At 39.3% G+C, this 24,502-nt stretch overlaps 1 protein-coding gene across 1 annotated transcript in view; it reads right to left on the bottom strand.

Annotated features, from left to right (window-relative positions):
* The window catches only part of LOC110175540 (cadherin-12-like), a 458,088-nt gene that overhangs the window by 288,431 nt on the left and 145,155 nt on the right, over positions 1–24,502 (bottom strand). Inside the window, 1 exon segment of the mRNA XM_055150970.1 lies at positions 18,282–18,401. Coding sequence (XP_055006945.1) covers positions 18,282–18,401 — 120 coding nt within the window.

Genomic DNA, 24,502 nt, shown 5'->3' with positions numbered 1-24,502 from the left:
ACTCACTCCACTTGTTCTCAATGAGGTGTAGCATGTGTTGTGTTGGACTTATACGAGATGCACTTTCACGATGAATGCATATTTTGTTTGTTTTAGAACGGAAAAGGAGATACCGCCGCCAAGATTTTGATTCAATGGAATATTACAATCTATATTTCTGTCAAACGTGGGATCTTAAACTCGCTGAGCAGTTCTAAAGGTTTGGTGCATTGCGTTGGTTCAAGCCGGGTTCAGACCAGGACAAAAAACAGGACTATTGATTCTTGCGGCGACATCACGTTGGAGGCGTTCTACATGTATGTCTATTGGTGGAAAATTCAGCTACCGTGGTGACAAAATGAACAGATTTGCAAACAGAGGAAAAAAAAAAAACAAACTAACAAAAAAACTCACAATCAACTCATTTCAACTCAGCAAATTCGAAGCATCTCTTTCTGGTCAGATTGTGTTAAAATAAAGCTGATTAAAGTCAAATTTTTATTTATATCCAAGTCTCTGCTTTCACATTCGCCTTTAGATTTTCATCTTTTTTATGTTGATAGTTAAATAAATTCTATATGAAAAGAATGTTTATCCTTTGTTGACAAAGTACTCGAGACCGGCCAGGAGACAGTTGTTTTTTTTTACAGTCTTGGACTTGAACCCATTTGGACTCAGTCTTGTCTCGGTCTTGAAGGCGCTTGGACTCAGTCTTGTGTCTAGTCTTGAAGGAGCCTGGACTCGGTCTTATCTTGGTCTTGAAGGAGCTTGGACTCGGTCTTGTTTCAGTCTTGAAGGAGCCTGGACTCGGTCTTATCTTGGTCTTGAAGGAGCTTGGACTCGGTCTTGTTTCAGTCTTGAAGGAGCTTGGCCTCAGTCTTGTCTCGGTCTTGAAGGAGCTTGGACTCGGTCTTGTCTCAGTTTTAAAGAGTTGGACTTGGTCTTGTGTCAGTCTTGAAGGCGTTTGGACTTGGTCTTGTCTCAGTCTTGAAGGAGCTTGGACTTGTCTTGTCTCAGTCTTGAAGGCACTTGGACTTGGTCTTGTCTCGGTCTTGAAGGAGCTTGGACTTGGTCTTAAAGGAGTTTGGGCTCGGTCTTGTCACGGTCTTGAAGGAGTTTGGACTCAATCTTGTCACGGGCTTGAAGGAGCTTGGACTTGGTCTTAAAGGAGTTTGGACTCGGTCTTGTCTCAGTCTTAAAGGAGCTTGGACTCGGTCTTGAAGGAGCTTGGACTCGGTCTTAAAGGAGTTTGGACTTGGTCTTGTCTCAGTCTTAAAGGAGCTTGGACTCGGTCTTGAAGGAGTTTGGACTCGGTCTTGTCACGGTCTTGAAGGAGTTTGGACTCAATCTTGTCACGAGCTTGAAGGAGCTTGGACTTGGTCTTAAAGGAGTTTGGACTCGGTCTTGTCTCAGTCTTGAAGGAGCTTGGACTCGGTCTTGTCTTTGTCTTGAAGGAACTTGGACTCGGCCTTGAAGGACCTTGGACTTGGTCTTGAAGGATCTTGAACTCGGTCTTATTGGTTGAAGATTTGGTGATGGGGCAGATTTATGAAGCTGGTGGAGAATACGTGAGACATTTCCACACACATTTTGCCATAGAAAACCATTAACCGGAAGTTCTGCACCCCTACTGGGCGGGACTTCCACTTTGTTGTGAAAAAAAAATAGTTGTCACTGACCGTACTGGTACAATCCTATTTAGAAAACACAAAACATCACATGGTTCTTACATTCTTTTGCAGCAGCAGCAGCTCACCTTTCACAGTTTGATACAGTTGCAGTGAAATTGCATAATCTCCCTCTCATCATCTGAAACAGGCGCCATTTTCATCATATTTTATTTTTATAACCGTAACCCACATCAAACAGAACGGAAGACAGGTACATTTTATTCTTTTTTTTCAACAATTCTATAAACCACTTACAATTTTGAATCTAAATTAGCTGATACTAGGAAAGTGAATTAGTAAAAGCACTTCTAAGAGTTACAATTTGTCCATCCTTTAATTCACTGACTTTTTCCGTGTGACTCATCCATTAATCTGCATTGCTTTTAGTATGAATGGCTGGCTGTCAGTGTACTCTAAAAAACCAGTGACTAATTCTGCAGCCTTGGTCTTTTTTATGTTTATTTATTTCTTTATTTGGTGATCTTTTCTTAAATTATAATTTGTAGTAGATAGATAGCCCTGAACTTGAACCACTTTAAGTTGGTTTTCTTTGTGAGGAAGTCTGACCAATTAAAGTGTTATAATCAATTAACTTTTTGCACAAGGTGAGAATTGGTAAAATGTCAAGAGACAGGTGGTTGTGGTTTGATTTTCAACAAAAAGGTGGCTAGTTGTGTCTGTAATGTTATTTAAAAAAGGTCTTAAAAAAGGGACTAGAAAAAAATCAACTCAACTGCTCAGATTTAAGTCTAACAAAATGAGGAGAAGCTGCAAACTAAATACAATTAAACAAGGACCAGGACATGGAATTAGGAATTCCTCCGACAGAAGCTGACCACATCAGCGCACAAGGAACGAGCAGTTTTATTATTATTATTTTTTTTTTTTTAATGCAAATTACCTATGTGGTTTTAAGTTTTTTTTTTTTTTTTTTTCTGTAAAACGTAAACAAATGTGCGCAAAGCTGTATTAAACACATTATTACTCAATCTATATTTGAGTCCTCCTTGTAAAAAATAAAAAAGTCTGAAGTGTTTGTTTCTTTTAATGTGTTTTATAATCTGGTGCACCTTATAGTCTGAAAAATACGGTAATACTAATTGTTCAGAGAGACACGATCACTCAGGCAACAATAAAATATCCTCATTAATGTTCAATAATGGTCATGAATTTATTTTGTGATTTACAAATAATGTCTATTGACTTGGCTTGCGATGAATTGGTCCCCAGAAAAAAAAAAAAAAAAAAAAAAAAGGAAACACTGCACTAATGTTTCCAAATAAAGCTTTATGTGTGTTTGTTTTCATGCATATTTAGGCTGCTGGTTAGGCCACGCAAAATATCGGTTCGACTGGAGATTTATGTCTGATAGTCAATGCACTAAAAAGGGCAAATATCGGCACAATATATCGACCAACCTATACATCGGCCTATCTCGCCTCTGTAGCTTGCCAAAGTTTTGAGAGTGTTCAAATCACAAACTCTAGTCAGAAGCTGTATCAAAGTTAAACTTCTTTACCCTTCCCTCCCTTTACTACAGCGACATCTGTACTTTCTGCTAACTCGATCAGCTCCAAACAAAGTCCCCCAAAGTCACTGCATTTTTCCCACAGCCGTTTATTCTGTCAGCACATCCTGTCCTCAAATCTCGCTCGCCTTGACATTTTGATACATCGAGAAACGCAATGACATTTCTCCACCACCAGGACGCCATATTCAGAGCTATGGCGCAGTTCAAATAAATTACACATTACTCCGTTTTATCCCGGTTTTGACGACAGATAAATAGATGTTGTAACTTTCCTATTGCATTTTCACACTGGCTGATATGAGAGTTGAAGCAGGTTCATTAGTAAGTTGATGTATTTTCTTAGGTCAACTGTCATAATCATGAATACAATGACTTATGAGTAACACAAAAATTACACATTACACTTATTTTGCCGTACACTCTTAACATATAAAATACAAGATGGCAGAAAATGTATTTAAAGGAAAAAACTAAACTCAACTTTTATGAGTGCAGGAAAAAAACACCTGCCTAAGGGCCCGGTCAAGCAGAAGTTTACAGCAAGGCCAAAAATTCAAGTTAATGCATCTGATATAAAAATGTATTCAACAGATACATATGTACTCTAGTTTATGAAAGTGTTGACCTTTTTTCTGTACCATTTATGGTTCTAAAGTTACATACGTTTTAAACAGACCATGTATGAAACATGGAACAAAATTTATTCCCAGATTTCAAAGACCTGCAAATCATGTAAATAAATTGGATGTATTTCATCATATCTTGTGTTATTCCATCTTTGAACTGTTGATGAAGGTACATGATTTTTCCAAAAAAAAAAAGTATTTAAAATGATAAAATTTTGCTTGGAAGGACTGACATATTTTACAGAAATAGTTTCCTTTCATTTTGAAGTAATATTAAAGTATTCGGAAGAAAAAAGCGACAAATTATGTAAAATCATGCACCTTCTACTTGTTTGCACAATTTTCCCTCCGTTACTTTTCCCTCCGTTACCATGACCATGACCTTTCTTAATAAAAAATCTCATTACTCAAAAAGTAAGAGGTTTTTCAACCTAATCTTGTACCATATGGTAGAAAACTATATGAAGCAAATATTCAAACCAGTTTGTTAAGGATATGTAAGTGAGAACCGCTAGTTATCACTGTTTGTATTTATTGCCCACTTTACCCTGTTGGAGTGTAACTCTTTCCTACATTCTGATATCTTACTTATTTCAATAGTCCCAATAGTTTCTGAATAAGAATTATTTGAATGTAAAAAATCTGCCCGTTTCCCTCTGTTACCGCTTGACTGGACCCCTAAGTATATGGTTTGGTATACACACATACACATATATAGTCACACAATCTTATACACGTCCCACACACACCTCTCGTAAAACTGTAAATATAAACTGCAGCATCTTAGCCTCATTCATCAGCTGGTTTCACTTTGCGGAAACCGTCTGACCTCGCAGCATTAGGATTTGTTCACTTGACGGTAGGCGGGTACTGTATTTTTCGGACTATAAGTCGCTCCGGAGTATACGTCGCATCAGTTAGAAGTATTCCAGCCTTTCTGAATCCCGACAGGATGGTTTCGGTTGTCACTGAAGTCCAGGCTTTGTCCATCCATCCGGTGACTTCCAGGAAAGCTGCATGGTGCATCCTCCTGGTTGCCGTGAAGTTGTGTTCGCCAGTCTCTCACAAGTTCCTCGCTCACTCCAAACTTTCATTCTGCTGCTCAATTACCATTTTTGGCTGAATATTTCACTACTTGCAGCAGGACAGCGGCTTTTTCGACGGGAGACATGCACAGTAGAGCCATAAAGTGACCCTGGTAGTAGTAGCAGATACAAGCCTAGAGCACGTCAGCGTGAACATTTTAATATATAAGTGGCACCGGAGTATAAGTCACAGGATCATCCAAACCATGAAAAAAGTGTGACTTAAATATGGTACTTTTTAAAATTTAACCAGTTGCTGATATTTGGTTGTGACGTATGTAATGTGCCAAATCCCATAGGAAGAAGGGCAATAACGTCTTTTCCCTTGATAAAATTCACCAAACATTCTCTTTATTCCGGCCCTAAATCCTCGATCGAACTGGAAAACTACATTCCGTGTTCCAAATTCATCCCTCAGACAAATTTTTCTTGGCCTTTAGGCTTTCAGGTGAATTGGCCCACATTAATTGACATCAATTAAAAATTTACTTTTTACTGCAAGTTTTCTGAAAATCTACCTTGATAAAGCTATTATTTAATATTTCATGTGTGGTTTTAAGGATCGTAGCATGAATAAAGGACTGATGGCTCATTCTAACGTGTTAATCATGCATATTTCAATTATTCACTGTACTGAGAACCAGTCTCCGGCCCTCGATCAGCCCTCTGCTTCGTCTGTGTTTAGATATGTGGCCCTTGATGAAAATTTTGGACACCCCTGGTCTACATCCATCTCGACCGCTTTGTTTACTGTTGTGCTGTACCACAAAAGTGACCCAGTCAGGTGCTTGAGTTTAATGTCATGGCTTCACAGTTCTTCACTGATTGGTCGGTGCGCGGTCTACAACTTCCAGGGTTTTTGCGAACCGTCTAGTGTATTCTGATTCCTGACCTAGTCGCTGGAGAGAAATGAAATTGAGCGGAGTCACTTGGTGGCTCCAGAAATAATGACATTCAGTCCACAAAACAGCGCTGTGAATCCAGTCTGAGGCGTTCTTTAAAAGTAAAAAGGCCAGAGTAGTTCCTCATGTGTGTCTGTTTACATCCACACAGTGCAGGGATCGAGGTGAAGCTGCAGATTAGAGATAGTGACTCTACTTCTTGTGAACTTTATTGCCAATCTTTTATGATTTAAACATCATGTATCTGAAGAAATGCACCACATTTCACAAATAATAATAACACTATTTTGATTGTACTTGAGTTTTTGAACACTTAAGAGTCTCAAAGCGAGTTGTTTTTCCTTTACTTTCCCACTGCAGATTGAAGATTTTAAGTCTCCTAAGATTCTCCTCGTGTCAATGATGTGTGCTTTTTGCCGCACGTTTAAAAATCGTTTAAGACCGAAAAATCCTGTAGTGTGTGGGGGCCTTACGAGACACTGCTGATTCACTTTGACCTTTCCCATCGCACCTGTCAGATAAATCAGATAAATTATTCGCCAACACTGTATTGGGAGGACATCTTCACCACTGATTCTATACTCGTCCCTGGAGTTACGTTTTTGTTTCTTTTATTTTACTAATATATGCCAGATCCTGCGTCTCTCGCTGTTCGGGGACTGTTCATTTGGGGATATCGTTTGAAACTGACAGAGTTTGATAGCCTTGTTTCACTGTATAATTATTGTAATGTATTCAGCAGCTGTGCGAGATAGGAGGGTGTATTTTTGGCCAAGGCTCTTTGTGGATGTGGTGGATTAATCACTTTTTTACCTATTCGTGAGCAGAAGCCTTCGCGACTTTAAAATGAGACCTTAGCTGACTCCTCCTGTCACCTGTAATATATTCTAGATGGATGTTTGCGAATTTTGTATGGGATAAAAGATTCATGCAACCTTCTAATTAATTAATTTCTAATTCTTGTTAAAAAAAATAAAAAAAAACTGAAAAAGGGTGGTATAAGCAGACATGGGTGGTACTCAGTTACATTTAGTTCAAGTGACTTTTTAAAGGAATTATACTTTTCTAGCAGCTTACTTTTACTCTTAGTTAAAGGTGTATTGTGTAACCTTTCTGGTGGAGGGTTCATCACCTGTTTGTTTTCATGGAGATGTTAATGCTTTGTCTAGAAAAGGGGTGTCAAACTCAAATTCACAGAGGCCAAAATTTAAAACGGACTAAGTCGTGGGCCAAAGTAAATATTTAAATTTCAACATCTGCATATTTTCTCTTCTTTCGAGATGTGTAATGTTAAACCTTTTCTTATTAAAATAAATGTTTAATAATAGTTTTGCTTAAACACTGAATCTAGAACAAGCATAATATGAAATAATAATACAATTTTAAATAAATAATATCTCTGTAGCCAGTGGACCAGCTCTAATACATATTTGATATGATCTTGCGGGCCAAATATAATTATATCGCGGGCCAAATTTGGTCCCAGGGCCTGAGTTTGACATGTCTGGTCTAGAATATTCCACAGTAGAGATTAAATCTATCCAAAGGAGACAAGTATAAGGCTACATTACAGGTCAGATCTGTGGAGAGGCAACCCTATACACGGAGAGATTTATGGTATTTTTGAGCAATAGAAACACCAGTAATAAATAAATAAATGCTAGATAGATGCGTTTAATGTCATATCATGGAACATTTCAGGAAAATCAATAAAATCTCCATGGAGACAAGCACGTCTTTCTTGTAAACATGAGGTGACAGCAGGATTTGAACCACCAACCTGGTGATATATAAATAGATAGCAAAATGTTCAGGCAAATTTAGGGCAAAAGTTCACTATGTAACATTTCTGGTGAAGGATTGGCCAGTTGGTGAAAGATTGTTTCCATGGAGATGTTAGTACTTTGCCTGCAATCCGATACAGCTTGGTATAAAATGTATTTATCTAACATTTATTCAATTAAAGTGTTTTATTAATTAAAAATAAAATTGATAAATCCTTGAAATCCTTTCCACAGATCTCACTTATAACTTGGCCAGACTGCATGCCCTGCTTGTTTCCATGGAGAAATTTAACTTACATGCTGTACTGTGGAACTTTTCCGGCAAAGCAAAAGCATCAGAACCACCAACCCATGAGAAATGTAGGCCCTGACCGATATATGTGTTTGTCGATATTATCAGCTGATATCGGTACTTGGAGACATATCGGCCTAAATCTTGCCGATATGGGCCTTTAATTCACATGGGCATGTTATACCTTATTATGAAGCTTAGTCTCTCTACATTATGTTCATTTAATCCAATTTACAGACAGAAAAATGTCCTAATATGTGTCACCGTAACAATATTATCTGCAAAGTAATTTGTCTATGTTTGTGGACACCGTACTGCTCCTGAACGCACCACCAGACTCACGTTACTCACATGCTCTTGTTTACACACGCAGCTGCTGTCAACACACTGGATTATATTATATTTACGGACAATCGTTTGGAGTCAGGCTTGAAACGACACTTATGAGTGAAAATTGTAGGTGTCTGTGTGAGCGGTGCGTGATGCAAATGTGTCGGTTTTTGAAGCTTCTTTTGGTTCTTTCTCATTGTTTAGCTCTAAGCTGCTGTAGCTCTCACACATCAACAGCCTGTTTTCTCTGACACTGGCCTAGTGTAAAGTGATTATAGTGGCTGTATATATGTTTTTGGACCTGCATTGATCTGTAAATGAGCTGTGAATAGAGGTGTGAATGATCAACATTTACACAGAATTAATTATCGCAGTGCACAGGCATTTACTGCTCAAAGGCTTCTAGTGGTAGTTTAGTTTACTTTCTTTACTGGCTAGAATGTGATGCAAAAATGCCATTAGGCCGACCTACTGTCTTTAAATATGACTGTAAAGAGGCAAAATAACAATAAATGTCACCTAAACAAACCCAATTTAAAATCCAGTAGAGCCAGACCTAAGGTTTATAATCAATTGAATATTTATAGCGAATTTTTACATCACTAAATATATCAGCTTTTATATCGGCTATCAGCACAGTGAACTTCTTAGTTTATTTTGAATGAACATTTTCAACCATTGGAAACCGCTGCTAGTGGAGCATTTGGCAAACTTTTTAGCAAAGACTTCAGAACAAATGTTTAACCTCTAAAGACTGACCCCAGAGGACGCGTTTCCCCTCCGGCAGATGTCTGGGCACCCTCAAAGTCTGAGCTAAAGGCTGAAATACACTTGACTCCCACAGACGGGGGAAAGAACTCACCTGCTCTTTCACATTGATTAGAAACTTAAACTAGAACCCAACAAACTTCACCAGAGTTGTATTTATGGTAAGTTAACAATGCACAAAACGTAAAACACGATTACAGGGGCTTGTAAACTCTCCAAACCAAGTGTTACCAAAGAAAAGATGTGGTTTTCTGAGTATAACAGGTTTAATCTCGGGCTAAACCAGGTCTAAACGTGGACTACAGCATCTCCTCTGTAGTTCTGATTAAGAAATTATTCATTCAGTAGTTCATTCTTGCACATGCCTCATATCAAAAGGATCAAAAGTATTACACTGATCTGAAACTAAACCCAAAACTAAACCTGGACTAGACCAGAACTAAACCAGGACTAGAATAGGACTAAACCAGGTCTACATCAGGACCAATCCTGGACCAAGTAGACCAATGAATGTAGAGAGCAAGTCACAACATTCGTATGGCCGATGCTTTTGCTTTGTATTTAGAACATCCCACAATATGGCATTAAACTTATCTCTATCTCTAGGAAGATAAAGCAAAATATTCAACGCTATTGGGTCCAGTTACAGGTCACATCTGTGGAGAGTCGAACCTAATCACAGTAACAAAAGTACTAATATCACGATGAAGACAATCAGATGGCAGACCACCCTCCAAAAAAGCTATACATGGAAATAAAAAGTTAAAAATGTACATTGGAACCATTTCCAGATACATTTTATGCCATACTGTTATATACATATTACAGCCAAAGTAACAACGTCCCCATGGAAACAAACAAGTGGAGCCTCTCCAAAATAAGAGTCACATTTGTGGAGATGCAAGCTTGCTCAGCGTATGTTTTTCTATGTTATTCGGTGCAATGAAAACAAAACATACCGTATTTTTCGGACTATGAAGCGCACCGGATTATAAGGCACAATATCAATAAAGCTGAATTCTCTCGTTTATTTTCATACATAAGGCACACCGTATTATAAAGCGCATTAATTGAAACAAACGGACGACACTTGAGACTGATCCCTCAGCCCGGGAGTCCACGATCCACCGGCAGATCGTGGCGTAATTCGCCCGGCGTCGCGCCCCCTGTCTTGTTGAATGTGGATTATGAATGTGAACATGAGCGGATAATTTAAGTTAGTGTTTTTCTTTAATTTCTAAGAAGACGACTCAAATATACATCAAGTAATAATGTGTTTAATGCAGCTTTGCGCACATTTGTTTAGGTTTTACAGAAACAAAATTTAAAAGAAGATAGAGAAAAATCCCGCACACAGTTTTACTTGCAAAATGTGAGATTTATTAGGACAAACTGTGCAACGTTTCGGCACTAGGCCTTCATCGGGCAAATAGCAGAAACAAAACTTAAAGCCACATGACTCATTTGCATAAACTATAAGAGCAGAAAAAAAACAGCTTCTGTCGGACTAAAGGACACAACTCCGCAAGGCTCCTGAGTGCGGTAGCCGTAATGCTGCAACAATCCATCAAGAGGTGCGGCTTCGTAGCTTACCAAAGTCGTACTACAACATTTTGACTTATTTTTTAGCGCTGTGTACCACATAAAATCGGTTCGAGGTCAGTAAGCACAACCACAATTAAAGGTTGTATAGAGGATTTTCCAAGGAACGAGAAATCCAGCGACTGTTTGTCCTTTTTCAAATGTTGCGCATGCGTGAAACCCCCCCCCCCCTACAGCTCCTACGTAGAAACGCCTCCTCCCGCCTCCTCCTTACGCCAGAAACAGGTTTGTTTACAGCCGGTGAGCTGCACGTGACTTGTAAACAACTAACTACAGTGTTGGTTAGGCAAGACGGAGAAGTGAGGAGCGGGGGGAGCGGGTGCGCGGACATTTCGTGCGCGGACGAGAAGTGAGGAGCAGGGAGAAGAGCGGAGCAGGGAGCAGGACAGAGAGAGAGAGAGAGAAGCGGTGAGCGGAGATTCCGTGCCCGGAGAAGTGAGGAGCAGGGGGATGAGCGGAATGGGCAGCGGGGAGAGGAGCAGGAAAGGGGTGCAGAGAAGGGTGCGCGGAGATTCAGTGCGAATGAACTAGCTACAACACGCAGCAGCAAGCGGACTCTTTCTTTGCCTTGAAAATTACGTTTTCAGACATAGGATATCGCTTTTGTGTCCTGAAAAAATGTTTGTCTAGCTCTTGGAAATAAAGTACGTTTTCATAATAAGCAGAAGTGACCTGTCCAGGAGTAATTTGTGGACCAGTGCGTCAGTCTTTAGACCCTGCGTCTGCTTCAGTCGCGCCATCGCTGGAATGAATCTTCAAGAATCACCTTAGTTTGGCTTCGCTGCTTTTCCCCTTGTCTTCTTCTTTCAGCGACCTCAAAAACTGACTTTCTTTTGCGGCGAACTGCTCCTGGATTCTTGTCGCCATTGCAACAAACTTTGTGCTAACTGCGAGGAAGATATAGGTCAAAAAAAGCCGCTAAGAACTGTTGCGTTGGTGGAGTAAACAGCGTCTGTGCGGCTTGCGTCTGTGGACTGCGTGACAGACGTACGCAAACCACGTAACGGCAGCAGCGCGCAGGCAAGTCAGTTACGCTAGAAACGTAGGGAGTTTGATTGACAGCCTGTCAGCTCACAGATAACGAGGCAGTGTCGTTATCTATTGGCAAATGTTTAGCCCCACCACGTCCAGAGTTGATGAATTTTTATTCTCTTTTTTTGGTCATCATAATTACAAGGCTACTGCACCTCTATAATGCTATCATTGACAACTTGAAACAAAAAAAAAATCCTCCATACAACCTTTAATACATGAAGCGCACCGGATTAAAAGGCACACTGTTGATTTTTGAAAAAAAATAAAGAATGTTAAGTACGCCTTGTAGTCCAAAAAAGTAAACATTAAAAACATCCTTATTTTTTTGGCTCTATTTTCACTAAAAAGTTACACACTGCAGCTTTAATAAATAAATAAATAAGTACTACTATCATTGTGCGAGACATTAGCTTAATGGACCCCTTGTCAAAACGTGAGCACTTTTGCATGTTTTATACGAGCTGCTTTAAATTCAAATAGACTTCTTCTCCTGCCGCAGCACTGATCGTTATCACAGGGACACGGGGAGAGGAGTCCCGCTGACATTTAAAGACTAACAGCTGATTTACAATGTAACTCCAACACTCGCGGCCACTCGCCAATCTCGAACTTTCCTGGGCTATAATTCAGTGAGTGCGACTTCATTGCTCCCGCCTACACGCACAGATAAAAAACAAATGGAAAAAGATCATTTCGGGGCGGTTTTTGGTGCACCTGCTTATTTGCATATAGAGCAGAAGAGAGACCAGATCCAAACGCCTGCTGTTAGAGCCAGGTGGGGGAGAGGAGTCGGAGATGATATGGTTTATGGGAATACTCGTGTTAGAGATATGAGGGCAGAGTGGAATGAAATGAAGACTGAAAAAAAAGGCAAATGCAGGGTTTTTATGTGAGCTATGGAGTCACGTGAAAGACTATAATGCGGTGGTATGTATAGATAGATGTAACTCAAAGTCTTACCGTTCAGAGGTATTCAGACTTAATTTTGACACTAAAGGAAAGCCTTAAACGTGCACTATGTCATTTTTTTGTCATTGCTCTGCTTTAAATGTTCCACAGTATGATATTAAACAGCTTTGTCTTACATTTATCTCACGCTTATTCAATTACAGCTCAAAAATGCCTAGAAAAACAGGCATTGTGAGTGTGAGCGGGGTTGCCTTTCCACAGATCTGACCTGTAACTTGGTCTGGTTTGGTCTCCATGAAGATAGAAATGTTTAAAGGGCCACTAAACACCAAAAACACTTTTTCCCCACTACTGATTAGTTGTGTAAATGGGTCTAAAATAGAAATGTATACCTATCCCTGGCCTTATTTTGGCATTTTAGTGCATAGTTGTTAAAAAGGTGATTTTTGGGGTCAAAAGCAAGCTCTGTAACGGTCTTTTTAGGATCAACTATGGCCAGTACATGAGAATTTTCAGGTTAGACTAACAGCCGCCAATGAGTCAGACTCAGGTTATTACGAGACAGCATGATCCGAGCACAAATGTCCGCTCTGTTCCATGTCCAACATGGAACGTACCGGTCTGCTCCTTGTTGAATTGTTGTGGCTGTCAATCATCGCTCCGGAGCCTGCCCCATACCCACTCCCCCCAACCCACCAGGCATTGTTCACTCTGGAGGATTTTTCAGATTTTGTTGAGGGGCGGGAAAGTTTCACGGGGGTGTTTAATGTTAGCCAAGCTGCCCCCACCTAATGCCTCTGCTCAATTTCATTTCTCTCCAGCAACTAGGTCAGGAATCGGAATACACTAGATGGTTTGCAAAAATCCTGGAAGTTGTAAACTGCACACCGGTCAATCAGTGAAGAGCTGTGAAGCCATGACGTCAAACTCAAGCATCTGTCTGGGTCCCTTTTGTGGAACAGTACAACAGTAAACAAAGCGGTCGAGATGGATGTAGACGAAGACAGACATTCTGTGTTGGCAACAATTCCCGAGATCGAGGATTTAAAGCCGGAACAAAGAGAATATTTGGTGAATTTAATCAAGGGGAAATACTTTATTGCCCTTCTTCCTATGGGGTTTGGTGCATTACATATGTCACGACCAATTAGCAGCGACTGGTTAATAAAAAATAAAAAATAAACGCCTACGTCGAGTGAACAAATCCTAATGCTTTGGGGTCAGATGGTTTCCACAAAGTGAAACCGGCTGATGAATCAGGTTCACCAGAAGAGTTACACAATGCACCTTTAATGCTAATTTTCACACCACAACGGTAGTAAAAATGTACAGCTAGTCTTATATTTATTCAGTTAAATCAAGACCATTCAAGTAAGGAAGGTTTAACTTTGCTTCTCCGTCTGGTTTCAATATTGATATTTGGTGGGTTTTCATTTGTTTCAGCTTCCCTTTTATAGCATCCCTTTAAGTGCTTTTCACCATTCAGAATATATTTAGTTTTAAATCGTTATTTTCTATGGGAACTGTGTTCACTTTTTTGTCACTCTGAAACCCAAGAATAGAACACATATGTCAAAAAAGGTGCAATAATGTGGGAATTACATTACATTGGACATGTTATATCATCTAATAGTTGTCTCCGAACTACTTTTATTTCTATTTTTATGCTTTACTGTAAAGTTTGGAGTTCTTTAGAGGTTATAGGTTCACTTGGTTCGCACAGTTCAGCCTCAGTGACCTTCTCAATGTCTTGAACTGGAATTCTGGTCAGGACCTAATCACCAAAACCACCAAAAACACTTTATGAATCCTGAAATAACCACCATTTTGCGTGCCCATTTCTCTGTTAGACTAATATAAAGTGAATTCATCTTGGACCAAACAGGCAAGTTCACAGCAAACTTCATTATCGTAAACGGTCGGTCCTTTTCTTCATTCTGTGATTTGCCGCTGCTCGTGTGTTATTGATTCCGATTTGCATGAAAACTAGTTGTGGTGAAAATCCATGTTCATTTGCGCCAGTCCCGGGAGCGCCTACGTGTCACAGGAATAAATTGGGAATGACTGGATGCTACGCCGAACCGGGGCCTGGTTTAGTCCTGCGTGTGGGAGGGCATCTGGGTCAGGGTGAGGAGGCGAATTAGTGCCAAGTTTCACCATTGATTTAAAAGAGCCCACCGCCTCAGCGTCCTCCAGCTTGAGGCCAGGAAGTCATGGGCAGGTGCGAGATTGGGCAAGGATCTTTCCAGCAATTTCGGAAACAAAAGTTAGTCCATCTTGAAATTTGGTGACACTTTCTAAAACTTAAAGGTCATTTATTGCACAAAATTGACTATTGTGAGGTTTAAGTCATGTTATAATGTTGTTACCTCATTAAAAAACATACCTGGAGTTTTGTTTCATTCACACATGTTTGAGTAACCCTTTATTATTAGTCCAAATCTCAAAATGCTGTTCCAACTTGTGAGTTTTCAAGTTAACAGCTCCTTTTTTTTTTACCTTTAGTTCAGTAGAGATTGGCAATTCCAGATCTGAAATCGTCCGAATGATTCTAGTGAAGGTGCATGGAGTTTTAAAAATGCTGTGAAGCACTTCCTGTATTATCACATGACATCACAAGGTGTAACGGAGTGTTTTCATTTTAAGAGAAGCCTAAATATGCAGGGTTTATGCGTTAACTCTTTCCCCCCTGGACGCCTACGAGGAACAACCCATACATATATGACTAGGGCCGCCCTTAGAGCATAACTGCATAAAAGAAAACAGACTTCCACAAGTGATTATAAATGATTTTTACACTCATGAATTGTAACACAGACATATTTGTATCTCTGGAAACCTTAGACTCTGAACTCTTCATTTATGGATGTTTAAATGTGATTCAACTCATTTATAGGTGTATAACAGCTCACTGAACATGAGAGTTTACCTGGTCAGGTGCAAAATCGAAAACAAAAAACTACATTCAGCATCTGATATCTGCATGTTCTGAGTACTATATTCATAAAAAAAAAAAAAAAAAAAATATATATATATATATATATATATATATATATATATATATATATATATATATATATATATATATATATATATATATATATATATACTTTGTGTCAAAGTATTTAAACAGATTTCATATCACTAGATACAGTATAGTCAAGTGTACACCTGTTTTTAGCTGTTGTACACCTGTGTGGACCTAATACATTTTTTCCATTTAACTTATTCAACCCATTTAGCTTATTATAATATAATAATATAATAATAATAAAACTCTTCCCTGTCAGTGGGTATTCAGTATTTGTTATCTTGGTTACTTTCTCATGCGCAGAGCTCCGCATAAGCGTCTGTTGTCATACATCGCATCTTGGAAAAAAAGACTGAAATATTTCAGGGCAATTTTGGTTCATAATTGAGTATAAAGTCCGGATAGTTTGTTCGTTTATCGCAGGACTCCACACAGACGCATCAGCAGCATTCACATCTTCGTAAGATTCACTCTCTGAAAGTCCGTTGCTGTCGCTGTTTTCCACTTTATAATCAACTTCATCATCACTTTGAAATCTATAAAAGTCACTTTCTCTAAACTTATCCATAAAATACGTCCGCTCCTCATTATTTCTAAAACTGTGAGCCGCAGCGCCGCGATCTTTCCATTGCACGTGTTTCATGTTGTGTTTTTTCCGGAAGCTGCAATCGTCACTACTTCAATTAACTTCGGAAAAAATCTGCGTAAACATATCCTTGAATCCTACTGATCAGCCTAGTGTGGGTTGTAGTGGCCTCCACCTATCGCAGTCTCTGTTTAAATGTGAAAAACCGAGCAGTTTCTCATGGTCGTCAAATCACGTCTTTAGTGATACAGCGGAGGTGTCAAAAGACGTCGTTAAGGAAACAAGGGGGGACGTCAAATGTCATCTTCATGGGGGAAAGAGTTAAACATGTGAGAATGAAACAAAATACAACTCCAGGTATGTTTGTGATGAGGAAACAACATTATAACAGAGATCAGAAATGTGTGTAATGTGGAACCATTAAAGGTGCACTGCGTACGTTTCGCTTTGTAGGACCTGCCACCTGCTTGTCGCCATGGAGATGTTATTGCTTCGGCTATAATCTTCCACAGCAGCAGTCCGCTCACAGCAAGAGCACTTGTTTGACAATGTTTTTGTTTTTTGTTTTTTTCTATTAGCTGTGATGAATGATTGGCTGCGAGTGCTGGGGTGTAAGTCGTGAGGGCCGAGATCTGAGAACGTTCCAACTGGATTTCAGCACTGGAACTGGCAACCCAAACGCTTACAACATCTTCTTGAGAACAAAACACTAAATATAAGATACAATTTGGTCATCTATAAAGAAAAAAAAAACCTCTTGTGAGATTTAAGCCATGTTATAATGCTGTTGCTTTATCAAAAACAAACCTGGAGTTGTTTTGCTCTCTTTATTTTTAATCTCTCTACATCTCCAAAACACAAAATGCTCTGTTCCACCTTGTGATGTCATGAATTGGCAGTTTTCAAATTACATTTAGTTCAGTAGAGATTGGGAATTCAGGGCTGAAATTATCCAGATGATTCTAGTGAAGGTGCATGGAGTTTTAAAAATGCAGTGAAGCACTTCCTGTATTACCACGTGACATCACAAGGTGGAACGGAGTGTTTTCAGTTTGAGAGAAGCCTAAATATGCAGGGTTTGTGCGTTAAACATGTGTGAATGAAATAAAACACAACAACAAAGGTATATTTTCGATGAGGAAACAACATAGATTAGAAAACAGCATAAAATGGGTCCAGTAAAGAGTCTTTTTACTGAATTAAAAATGTGAAAATAAGAACTAGTTCATTTAAAAATTGGTCCAAAATTGTTCCTCACTTCCTTTACGCATTCAGAGCATCCGAATTATCCACTGTGATGACTTTATGAGCACATTTCACAACTTTCAAAGATCAGAGCGTGTTCTGTCGCCACAGAAATCCAGCAACAACTAGCATGCAAGAGCACACTTCCAGATTTTATTTATTGTTTACATCAAAGCTGAAAATGCTCAACTTTGTGACGTCCTGTAGTGGTAATTTTCAAGTTTTACAGCTACCCTTTTATCTTTTGATCAGTACAGTTTCTTAATTCCAGGGCTGAAATTATCCAAATGATTCTAGTGAAGTTTAAAAACTCATTGGAGCACTTCCTGTTCCTGTATTACCACGTGACATCACAAGGTGGAACAGAGTGTTTTCCGTTTGAGAGGATTTGTTAAACACGTGTGAATGAAACAAAACGCAACTCAGAAAATCAGAAAATAGTGCAATATGGATCTTTTAAAGGGGCACTCTGACACTTTTCCTTTGCTTTGTTTCCATGGATACGTCATTGCTCTGCCCGGAACGTTCCGCAGTATGACATTAAACAGCTCTACCTTAGATTTATTCAATTCTAGGTGGTTTTAGAGCTCAAAAATACAGGAATTCTGACTGTGAGCGGGGTCGCCTCTCCGCAGATCTGACCTGTAAACTCGTCCGGTTTGGTCTCCGTGAAGATAGAAATGTTTAAAGCCACACTGCGAAACATTCCAGACAAAGCGATAACACCTCCACGGAGAAAAGCGCTTGACGGACCCTCCAGAAAACGTAAACATCGCACCTTTAAATTAAAAACACAAATATCTCCGCAATATCTCTTTAATGCCACACTGCGGAACATCCCAAGCACAGCGATAACATCTCAGTCTCTACACTCTACCCCAGTTTGAATGAGAAGTCGTGCCGTACCTGTCTTGGCCTCCACAGAGAAGTACGGCTGTCCGTGCAGGATGCTGTACACCACCCGCGCGCTGTTGCCGTAGGTGGGGTCGTCTGCGTCCGTGGCCGTTACCTGGGTTACGTACGTCCCTGCGGAGAGGCACACACACGCAGATACACACACCGGGTTATTGACTTTACCTTACAGAACACCACAGTCAGCGAACGGAATTAACATTTAGAAAGTCAACAACTGAAGTCCTTTCCCCCCTGTGAATACTATGCTAATAGGGCCATACGTTTGTTGTGAAAAGAGTTTGAGCGCAGAATGAGTCCGGGGACGGTTTGTGGACTTTAAAAAAAAAAAGCACAGGGGAAGTTCATAGTTTTACCTGCGATGTAACTAAACAGTCAATATGTGAACGGATGATTCTGGATTAATGCGTTGTTGAAACACGCGTGAATTAAACTAAATACAAAGAGAAGCCGGTCTGTCATGATAAAAACGGGCAGTAGTAGCAGTAGTAGTAATGGGCGGCAGTAGCTCAGTTGGTAGAGCATTCGCCCACTGATCTGAAGGTTGGTGGTGTGATTCCAGCTCCCACAGACGAATGCTGTTGTTGTGTCCTTGTGCAAGACACTTAACCCACCTTGCCCACAGTGTCTGCGTACACTGTGTGTGAATGTGTGTGTGAATGAGTGAGTGGTTCCTTGTTGTAATGCGCTTTGAGTGCCATGGTCAAATGTGACCATTTACCAAAACTCGATTGACCATTCAGTATATGAAAGCTGAAACTGTATAGTCAGGCTGGCGCCACCTAGTGCCACCGCTCAATTTAATTTCTATCCAGCAACTAGGTCAGGACTCAAAATACACTAGACAGTTCGCAAAAACGTTGGAAGTACAAGTTAGCGCCAATCAGCGAAGAGTGATATATTCTGTATTGTCAACGATTCCCGAGATCGAGGATTTAAAGCCGGAATAAAGAGAATGTTTGGTGAATTTCATCAATGGGAAAGACGTTATTGTCCTTCTTCCTATGGGATTTGGGAAAAGCTTAATATACCTGTTAGTCCCGTTAGCGGCGCATTACATACGTCACGGCCAAATAGCAGCGATTGGTTAAATAAAAATAAAATAAAAGTACCCGCCTACTGTTGAGCGAACGAATTCTAAGGCTGCAAGGTCAGACGGTTTCTATGTGAAACGAAGTAAAACCGGCTGATGAATCAGGCTACATTTTTTGTGTGTAAAAGTGGGGAAAATTAGTTGTTGTTTTTTTTTTAGTTTTAATACAACAAAATTTGAGCTGTGAAAGGTTGTAAAGACCGAAGAAGGCTACGTTCAGACTGCAGGACTTAACGCTCAATTCAGATTTTTTTGTGAAATCTGATTTTTTTTGTGAGGTTGTTCACATTTCCAGTTAAATGTGACTTGTATGTGATCTCCAGTGTGAACTTTAAACGTCCCCAAAAGTGTCCCACATGAGCACTGGAGGACACGACGACGTCACACCCAGCGAGCGAGCTCTGTGTTTACGGAAGTCGCCTAAACGCCGGGCTTTTCTCCTAAAATACAGTCCAGTTCTTGGTAAAATGGACAGGTTACACATCCACGGCCGCTCTGTTTGTTTGAGTCTTTAGCCTCCATGTATTTGGCTCTCAGGCTCTTTTTTTTTGTTGACATTGGAGCCACGACCACCTTTATCCGCGCTCTGCCATTTCTTTAGCAATCATTTCAAAGACCGTCTGGTTCTGAAAAAGACCCCTCCAATTTGGCCTGAATACAGCGATCCCCCCAAATATGAATGAACTCACTAATCTCGCTTTCCCTCCATTGACTAGACTCCGAGCCTGACGTGTAGGTGGGATGAATGTGACCTGACCGTTTGGACTGATGTCGCATGTCAACAGATCGGATATGTATCAGTTTTAGGAGCACATATCTAATCGGCCTGGGTCGCATTTGAAAAAAAATCTGACCTGTGTCGTTCAGACCATCATTAAAAGATCAAATACAGGAGCATAGGGGCAAAAAAAATCAGGTTTGGGTCACTTCAGGCGCTTCAAGTGATGACTATGGCTCATTTTTTCTTGTAAATGTTTATGGTTTACTGGGATTATCCTGTTTTCGGATTATTGTGTCAGTGGCATAAAGTAGTTTTGATATTATTGTTTTTTTTTAATCTTTGTACATGGTGCTTCAAAAGTAGTTTTTGGGTACAGCATTATAGCATGAATAAAAGTACATTTTGCATAGCGTGTGTTCTCTAATATCTCCCCCACCAGGCACACGGAGTATTTTAAATTCAGCGACTCAGCTCAATCAGATCAACCTCCAGCTGATGAATGATTAAACGATGCTTTTACTAAACAGATAAAGCTCTTAATGCTGTATATTCTCAAATGTTTTCTGGTATATTATAATATAGACGTAAATGGATCATGACTTTACGTTTGGTTCATTAAGTGTAACAGTGTAGGGACAATATCCAAATCTCACGGTACGATATTGATTGTGATATTTTGAAGAGGCTGATATAACACTTTTTTGCTTTTAAAATACCTTGATGAGATTTTGGTCTGAATTATTTCCGTCATAATCCCAAGAATTCAAGTAAAAAAAAACATATTTCTTCATATTTTCTGCTCTGAAATGAATCATGGGATATGTAGTTTCCAATGTTTATGAGCTGTTGCTACTACAAAACCATGTATTTAAGAGAAGAAACTTGTGATTTGATATATTGTGACAGCCCGCGATATTATTGTGAGACTTTTGACGATACGATATCACGATATTTCGGTTATTATTATTACATCCCTATAATATTGATCTTAAAAGGTCTATTTTCGTAATAGAAACAGGTCCAATGACTTTAGAACTCGCAGAAGATTTCCATTCATATGATTTTGGTTTATTTTTTGGAGCTTTTTGTTTTGTTTTTTTTAAAGATCTGCTGTAGGTCCAGGTGTAAGGATGGGGAGGTAGGAGACAACATGCATTTTCTGAGCACTCAAGTCTCAAACACAATGCAGCGCTGGATTACACGGGAAATGGTAAATGGTCACATTTTTATACAGCACTTTTCCACCCTCAAGGCCTTCGAAGCACTTTACATCAAAGAACCACTCACCCATTCACACACAGACAATGGGGGCGAGGTGGGAGGTTACGTGTCTTGCTCAAGGACACGAACGACAGCATTTATCTGTGGGAGATGGGTCCGCACCGCCGACCTGTGGGTCAGTGGATCTGACCGCTCAACAAATGATGTTTTATGTCGAGGGCGGGATTCGAACAGCCAACCTTCACATGACTACATGCAAAAATCAATTTATACAACTGAAGCCTCAATTAAGTACACAATGGTAATAGAATTATTATTATTTTTTTTTTCCATTTTGGGAATGTGTCCTCTGCATTTGACCCATCCATATGTTACTGGGGTAATTTGTAGCCTTCAGTGGGTGACCAAACTGTAGCACCCATTGACCCATGTCTAGATTTTGAACCTAACTTGGTCAAGTTATAGGTTCATGTTATAGTCTTTTAGTCTTTTAGTCTCTTAGTCTCTTAGTCTCATAGTCTCATAGTCTCATAGTCTCATAGTCTTTTAGTCTTTTAGTCTTTCAGTCTTATAGTCTTATAGTCTCATAGTCTCTTAGTCTCATAGTCTTTTAGTCTTTTAGTCTTTTAGTCTGTCTCATAGTCTTTTAGTCTTTTAGTCTTTTAGTCTGTTAGTCTCATAGTCTCATAGTCTCATAGTCTTTTAGTCTTTTAGTCTTTCAGTCTTATAGTCTTATAGTGTCATAGTCTCTTAGTCTCATAGTCTTTTAGTCTTTTAGTCTCATAGTCTTTTAGTCTTTTAGTCTCATAGTCGTTTAGTCTGTTAGTCTCATAGTCTCATAGTCTCTTAGTCTTTTAGTCTTTTAGTCTTTAGCACAGGTGTCAAACATAAGGCCCAGGGGCCAGATCTGGCCCTCCAAGACCTTTAATGTGGCCCTTGGGTGATTTTCTACTAAAATATTTTAATAATATTTTCTATTAAAATATTGGTAATTTTCTGTGGGGCTCAGCATAGCAGCGTCTCTGTACGTGGCCCCTCCCACCTGTGCAGCACAAATGAAGACTTGTCTCTTTCCAAACGCTCTTAAAGGACGATCGTTTTGACTGTTGACCGTGACACCCTCATCAGAAAAATGTTCAACATGAGAAAAGTAGAGCCGAGTGCAGGATTTTACAACAAAAATTTACTTATTCCTGTTTGCATACAAGTTATTGTTAAAACATCGTGTTGAAATTGAATTTTTCTTCAAGTTTCAAGTTGTTCATAATATTATAATAAGAAAGAGAAAAAAAGATTTCTGTGAAAGATTTGCATTTCTCTGCACAAATATTTGAAGTTATTGTTATTTTTGGGTTTATATGACATGAGTTTTCTGATCCGGCCCCTTTTGGATCAAAGTAGGTTGGATACGGCCCCCGAACCAAAATGAGTTTGACACCCCTGATCTACAGCTTGAAAATCTGACTTTTGTTTGTGTTTTAGGTCAATGGGATAAACAGACCTTACACAGAAAATTACACAACATGGTCTGCACTACAAAATGTAATATCTATAACTTTAAATTACTCATATTAAGAACATTTAACTTGATTTCAGTAGAATTGATTTCTTATTTTTCCTGTCTTTTATGTAACAAAATGTAGGTAAAGCAATTGTATAGCACAATTTGAAGAAATGGTCCGCGCCTGTTTTATTCCTTCTCCTGTACGCTGTGTGGACCCGTGTCTTCACGCTTACACTAAACCAGGAATAAACTAGGACTAAACCAGGTCTAAACCAGATCTAAACAAGGACTAAACCAGGTCTAAACCAGTTTTAAACCAGGACTAAACCACATCTAAACCAGGTCTAAACCAAGTGTAAACCAGATCTAAACCAGGTTTAAACCAGGTCTAAACCAGGACTAAACCACATTTAAACCAGGACTCAACCAGGTGTAAATCAGGTCTAAAACAGGACTAAACCATTTCCAAACCAGGACTAAACAAGGACTAAACCAGGTTTAAACGAGGTCTAAACAAAATGGTTAAAACAAAAGAAAAAGTCAGGACTAAAACAGGAAAGCCAAGTGGTTGAGGACCACTGCTTTACAGAATAAGAAATACATTAAAATCACAATAATAAATTCTAGTAAATTTAACTCAAATCAAGGTTACATTTTCTTCATTCAAGTATCTGTAACTTGGTGAGATTTTAGTTTTTTGCAGTGTGGGGACTCAAGCCAAGACCTTATATAAGAAAAGAACTATACTTGAATTCATTCTTATTGCCAAAATACGTGTTGCATAAGTAAAAAGTTTGAGAAATGAGAGTTACGCCATGAGAAGCTACTGCACAGTTCTTGGTGAAATAAGGATAAGCTTAAATCTAAAAGTTAAAACCCGCGTCCTCAGGTGAAGGCTGTTACGTAGTGTTGGCTGATGTACTTCCATTCAGGATGCATTAACACAGCGGGTCTCAAATGTCAGACTTATATTGGATCGGAAACTCGGCTCTGTCTAAAAAGTCTCAAGTTTGGGTTTAAAAGGTTTTCTCAGCAACTTTTTTTTTTGCCTTTAAACACAAAATCAGGAAGTATACAGCGTTATTGTCTATAGTCTCGACAAGCTTCTTGTACATTGACATTTTGCAGACAGCGTTTGCCATTTTTACTCTTACTTAACAGACACGGCAGGTGGGTGTTACTCTTTGGGAATTGACGAGATTTGAGCTGCAATGTGTTGAGAATGTGTTCTTTCTCAAACAAAAGCCAAACACCAAAGATCGCATGATGTCATGGATAAACTACCAGATAACTTTACGCTCAACTGTCTGTCAAAGCTAAATGTTTAGGAATTTTTTAATTTACCGTATTGTTGGGACTATAAGTCACACTGATAGACAACTATAAGACAACTGAGAAGACTGAACACAAATGCCCCCCAAAAGAAACTCATATTCTGCAAATTACAAGCTGCGGAAGTAGTGAAATCTGAAACGTGTGACAACCGGTGTTATCGGGAGAATGTGGTTGATAAGAATTGACACCATAGCAAGATGAATAATTACGTGAAAGAAGTTTAATAACACCAGGATGTTCCATGTTACATTTTTGTGAGCAGCTCAGGGAGGCTCAGACAAAAGAAAACCATCAGTGTTTATAGTTTTATGATAATAAGTAGAATGGGCGTGTGCACACAG

The sequence above is a fragment of the Boleophthalmus pectinirostris genome, unplaced genomic scaffold (assembly GCF_026225935.1).
Source record: "Boleophthalmus pectinirostris isolate CB_2022bp ecotype Guang Dong unplaced genomic scaffold, ASM2622593v1 HiC_scaffold_15, whole genome shotgun sequence".
NCBI classification, from domain to species: domain Eukaryota; kingdom Metazoa; phylum Chordata; class Actinopteri; order Gobiiformes; family Gobiidae; genus Boleophthalmus; species Boleophthalmus pectinirostris.
Note: the sequence above shows the minus strand (reverse complement) of the source record. Positions and strands in the feature narration are given on the sequence as shown.